We start from the raw sequence: 6,000 nt of genomic DNA on the forward strand, positions 1-6,000 counted from the left end.
GTACTAGGGTTCACGATGGACTGGTTATATGAAGACTCTATTTCTCCGTGGTGTGCAGATGTATCTGAATATCAAATCAGACTTTGATGAAACTGCTCTCTGCAACGACCTTGTTGATTTTTATGATGTTTCAAACGATGAGACTGGTTTGATTGTGTGGACGAATCCATGGGATCCGTCAGGGTGGGAGGTTAGTGAGGCTTTTTTGCGTAAATGGCAATGGGTCCTTGCGCGGTGTGATGATCTTTTCAAATCAACAAATTACTGGCGTGGAATACGTGGAGAAGAACCCTTGTTATTTGATACGTGATCCCATTTCTAATGGATTAGTATGAATACTTCGTAATGGAGATATCTGGAGATATCGTGTCATCCTTAATGTTGTTATCTTTGTACCATAATAAATAACTTACAGACTCATGTATATGCTGTTATTACTCCAGGGACGCAGCTTAGAATAATATTTAAACCTCTACACAAACGCCGGGAGCCGATGTACTGCCCATTGATCCAGTGCCTTTCTGCAAATCAATTGAGCTCCCTTTGCTGGCTTCTTTGTACCTCCCACTAGGTAAGGATGCGTCTCAACGTCAATGTGATGCCCAGGTGGGGACTTGAACTTGAAGTCGTGAGAGAAAACGGGCAAATCGGTCAATCTTCTTATTATATAACTTTCATGAATAAGGGCTCGTGTACTTCGTAGATCTATTTGAAATCGCGCTATTGGGTGAACACATACCAATGCTCACTTTGCCAATTTTGGCTAAATCCTGGATGCTACAGAAAAATTAGGAACACTTACTAGGCCATGGTCCCACATACCATGACGTATGATAAGCAGCTTACATGAGGCCCACTTCTCTCAGAGAGATGATTTGAGAAAAGACACTGAACGCGTATCCACCAAGATATTCTCTAGCCCAACTAAGCCACATATAAGCTAACCTATTTTGGAAGGGGCCCTCGAATGTCAGCGTCGGTTCATTTTCAACAACTCCCGGTTCATTCAACTTTATTGCGTGCGACTCTTTTTTTCTGCGCAGGACTGAATGCGGATTAAACACCGAGGATTTGGTGGTTTGTTTAACTGACATACGGCCCCTGTAATGGTGTGGACTCAAGCAGAATTGTGTGAGAGGCAACGGGCAGGCTGCTAAAGTTAAGCTCAATAGAGGGCTATAGACAGGATACAGCTCCAGAAGCTGCAATGGGACCGGCTAAATCACCGCCCCACATCTTAAGTCCGTCGGAGATTGGAGTTAAAGAACTCTAGATGACAGTGTCGACATTGGCACATCATTATCTGATTGAGATCAGCTTGTGGTCAAAAAGAAAATCCCATATAAATCCGGTACCTCCAACCTTAGCTAATTTACCCACACAAGGATCTTTAAAGGCAGGCTCAGAACCTAATCAGTTACACCGTTCTTTTCAATTTAATCCACAGACCTTTCCTCTACCGGACAAAACAACAACTTGAAAATGCCTATCGATCCAAAGAGCGTGCTAGGCCGCTATCGCCAGCTAGCCCCCTCCGCCTCGGTACGAGTTTCGCCATTATGCCTAGGCACAATGACATTCGGCGGCACACACCCAGAGAAATACGGCGTATGCACCAAAGAAGAAGCCTTCGCAATGATGGATTTCTTCTACGAGAACGGTGGCAACTTCTTCGACACAGCAAACTCCTATCAAGACGGCCAATCCGAAATCTGGTTAGGTGAATGGATTACCTCTCGAAAGAATCGCGACGAGCTAGTGATTGCCACCAAATATACGTCCGGATATATGCTACACCATGAAGACAAGATCCAGGCCAATTTCGTCGGCACCGGAACCAAATCCATGAGACATTCTGTGGATGAGTCCTTGCGAAAGCTTCAGCTGACTTATATCGATCTGTTCTATGTACACTGGTGGGACTTTACAACCTCGATTCCGGAACTGATGCAGAGTTTGAACCACCTCGTTGTGTCGGGAAAGGTAAACTATCTCGGTATTTCGGATACACCTGCTTGGGTTGTGGTTAAGGCGAATGCGTACGCGCGCCAGCATGGACTACGACAATTCTCTGTGTATCAGGGAAAATGGAATGCCGCAAGACGAGACCATGAAAGAGATATTGTTCCTATGTGTGCTGATGAGGGAATGGGTCTGGCTCCGTACGCGACATTGAACGCTGGAAACTTTCAGACTGTTGAAGGATACAAAGCTCGCGAGAAGGTCAATACTGGTCGGAATTTTATACCAGTCTGTGCGAGGGATAAGCAAGTTGCGGCTATTTTGGAGAAGATCGCCAACAACCACAGTGAAGATGTGACGCTATTGAATATTGCGCTGGCATATATTTGTCATAAGGCGCCTTATGTCTTTCCGATTGTTGGTGGTCGGACGGTCGACCATCTGAAAGGAAGCATTCCCGGCCTAGCCGTCACACTGTCGCAGGAGGAGATCGATGAGATTGATACCGGGTATGAGTTTGATCATGGATTCCCTCATAGTTTTTTGAGTGGCACTCTATTTGACCTTTCCCACCCGAGAGGGGCTGCAGGTCCTGAGGATGTGTGGTTGACCAAGCCATGTGGTCCATTTGACTGGGTCGAGCGTCCGAAGCCGATTAAGCCCAATCCGTCGGTATAGATGATAGAGAGAGAAAATCGATACGTGAAAAGGACAAATATAGGAACCCTCTCTACGTATCATAGGGTTCAAGTCTGATGCTCGCTATGTTGATGTCTTGTTTATGCCTAACTACAGACCGACCATGCCTTCTACATCAATCATCAGTACATGAAAATAAGTTTAGTTGAGATCAACTGAATTGGCAAAATCTATAGATAACACGTTGACACCTATCATACAAGAATGGGATCGCTAGATAATAGTCGACCTCGTTTACAGAGTGGTATTCGATGCGAGGACAGAAGCAAAACACAAAAGAGATATGACACAGGAAAGGCAAACATAGGAAATCAAAATCAAATCAAAAGCAAAACACGCAAACGGAGATTAGAATGAAAATGCAAAGGAAACATAATAGCAGCGCAAGAGAAAAAACACAGAAAGTCAATAGTAAAAGATGCGAAGCCACAAGAATCCCAATAAAACCCAGATTGCAACCAGACACCGCACAACACGGGTCTCCCAAGCAAAGCAAAAGAACCCCAATTCCCAATTCCAAAACCCGATACAATGTTAGCCCCGTAAAAATCCCAGTTCCCACGCTCTATATATGCTGTTCCTCGTCCGGTCGTGTCTCGGTAACCCATGTCATCCGCAAGCAATCAAAAGGATAGTGTCAAAAGAAGGGGGTGATAGCGGTGGGGATGACAACTTGAAAACAAAGTAGGAAAATAAAATCAATCGAACACGATCAGACAATTCCAACTCCACAGGGGTGTTTTTCCCCTCAGTATAGATACAAATATATCAATGTGTGCAACGAGCGGTGGAAAGTTGCTGCTTCCCCGTAAATGTCAAGGAATAAATGCAATTAAACGACTGGACAAAGGAAATGGTGAGAAAAAAAAAGAAATAGAAAGGAAAACAAGGTAAAAAATGTGTTAAGAAATGATGAAAGTAGGCCGACAACATCCAGTGCTTCGCGGCATTTCCCATCATACAGGTGTAGACCATGTATGGTCTCCCATTCGCGACTTGGAGTCGTAGTTGTCCGGCTCAGTGCTGTTAGGCCGACGAATGGTGGAGTTGGGGAAGTACATGTTATGAGGCATGGATGTCGGGTATGCGGGTCCACTTGGTTCAGGATATCCGAAATCATTGGTCGATCCTGGAGAGGGCATGCTAGTATGCGAAGGGGAGGCCCAGCCCAGACTAGTCATATGGGGACTGCCGTTCACGCTGTTCGGACGATGGTCGTTGTTGGCTGGGGGTTCCAATGGCTGTGGAGGAGCATAAGGGTGTGAGGTCATAGGTGGGCGCCCATGAGGAGCGCTACCATAGCTGGATAGCGAAGGAGATGTCGCAGTAGGGGAGGCCCGAGGGCTACCCTGTGGAAAATCTCCTCGCATATGAGGTGGAATAGGGCCACTGCCCATGTAGTAGTCGCTAGCAGAGCGATGCATATTCAACGGTGGAAGGTCCCCTCCCGGCGACATGGATGGGTGCTGAGCAGGGGATGGAGTTGAACCCATGGAGCCATGGTCCCCAAACATTCCCTCGCCGGGTCCACGTCGTTCCTTATTCTGACGCAGGTTGGCCTCAGTTTCAGCCGCAGCCTCCTCAATTGTCCCGGTGTGATGATTTTGGTGACGAGTTAGTGTGGTTCGTCGAGTAAATGTCTTCTGACAGTTGGCATATGGGCATTTGTAAGGGCGCTTCCCGGAATGGATTCGACGATGCCTCGCAAGTGACGATGAGTCGCTGAATGGCTGTAGAAGTTCCTATTAGTATTTGGTTCTTCAACCAGGAATCGAAGAATCGATAAGGAGTAAGGGGGAGGGGAAAAAACCAACCTTTCCACATCGCTCACACATATGCGGCTTCTCTCCCGTATGAACTCGGGAGTGTACAGTCAAAGCGGAGCGCTGGATGAACTGCTTGCCACATCCAGGCCAGTCGCAGGCATGGGGTCTCACACCGGTATGAATGCGCTCTATAGTAGTCAAATGTCAGCCAATTGAACATCACCCTCGGTGAACCAGAATATTATATTTACCGTGTCGTGCAAGGTCACTGCGTCGAGCGAATCCCTTGTTGCAAGTAGAGCAGTGAAAGGTCTTGGGTGGCGCTTCCGCACCTGGTCTCCCAGAAGCAAGAGGTGCCTGCTGCATCTGAGGTTCTCCGGCATATCCTCCTGGGACAAAGCCCATGTTTCGGGGACCAGCGCCTTGAGCCTGGGCGTAGTAAAAGGTGTCGGCGAGTCCTTGGTCCATCGGGACACCAGCATGGGCAGGATACGCGTTGACAGGGTTGTCCGGAGCACCAGGCTCGGGTTTCATGTTGGAAGGATGTTGATTCATTTGCGCACCTTGGAGGTATTGTTGATGTAATTGTGCTTCTGCGGCGGCGGCGGCTGCGGCGGCAGAGTTCTTCCGATTCAGGATAGTCGTGAAGTCCATGACCTGACCCACCGATCAGCGTGAGAGACCGCGGTCAAGGACAGCTCAAAGAAGCGTCTTCTTTTTCTTTTTCCGAGCTTCAGCCGTCCTTTTGTTCTAGGCGCGAGGGTTTATAGAACTCGGCAGGATACAAATGGGGGTTTTGAAAAACAGGCACCGAATCGCTGGCTTGCGAGGCGGAGGCGGTGCTCAATGCTCGATCCTGACTTTGATCTCACAAATGTCTTTCTCGCAGCCTATCAAGTTCGAAGGCTGTTCACCGTAACAGCCGCTGTAGTTGGCTCACTGGTAAATCCCAGACATGCACACTGCGGGATTTTGAATATAGACAGGTTCTGGACCCGAAGGGGGATGTCGTAGATTTCGTATGTCGTTTGGACCTTTGCGCGTCGTATGTTGATCGTGATAAGAGTAGGGAACAGCGTGAAACCAGCAAAGGCGACCGGCTAGAAGCGGAGGGTGTGATTGGTATGCCGGATCGTTGTGAGGTGAGGGGGAGGAGGAGATAGAGTGGTAACAGTCCTATTAGAAACAAGCACGGTCAGCCAGAGTTAATTAACAGCAATGTCGTTGTGGCCCCCTCTCGCCCATTTGACCCTCCAATCTCGAATGGACTCGTCCCCGGGTTTTCGGTACTCCGCATCAGCTGGCCTGGGGGAAGAATATCTTTGGTGAGGGTGAACTCGATGGCATAGACAGGGGGACCGTGCCAGCTGGGCATCCATCGAGGGCGCGGATCGTATACCAGACGAGCCGGAGGGAACAAACGGGCGCACGAGCAGTGTGGACGTGCCGAGGACAGGGCCCGCGGTGCCAGGTGCAGTTGGGGCAGTCGCGGTCAAAAATCACCATCTCCAAGGAAAATGCACTGGTTGTTTTACCTTTTTTTGTTTGTAATCGGCGGGGAGCTCGCAGGCTT

The 6,000-nt window shown here is 48.4% G+C and overlaps 2 protein-coding genes across 2 annotated transcripts; one reads left to right on the forward strand and one right to left on the reverse strand.

Annotated features, from left to right (window-relative positions):
• Positions 1-1,482: 1,482 nt before the first annotated feature.
• N7478_007830 (uncharacterized protein) lies at positions 1,483-2,640 on the forward strand (the record flags this gene model as incomplete). The annotated part of the gene is made up of 1 exon (XM_056924044.1): positions 1,483-2,640. One exon carries the CDS (start codon positions 1,483-1,485, stop codon positions 2,638-2,640), a length of 1,158 nt encoding a protein of 385 aa, XP_056776770.1.
• A 977-nt stretch (positions 2,641-3,617) lies between these two features.
• On the reverse strand, positions 3,618-5,081 carry N7478_007831 (putative C2H2 finger domain protein; the record flags this gene model as incomplete). The annotated part of the gene is made up of 3 exons (XM_056924045.1): positions 3,618-4,391; positions 4,476-4,615; positions 4,679-5,081. 3 exons carry the CDS (start codon positions 5,079-5,081, stop codon positions 3,618-3,620), a joined length of 1,317 nt encoding a protein of 438 aa, XP_056776771.1.
• Positions 5,082-6,000: the final 919 nt, after the last annotated feature.

The sequence above is a fragment of the Penicillium angulare genome (genome assembly GCF_028827245.1).
Source record: "Penicillium angulare strain IBT 27051 chromosome Unknown utg000005l_segment0_segment0, whole genome shotgun sequence".
Classification (NCBI taxonomy): Eukaryota; Fungi; Ascomycota; class Eurotiomycetes; order Eurotiales; family Aspergillaceae; genus Penicillium; species Penicillium angulare.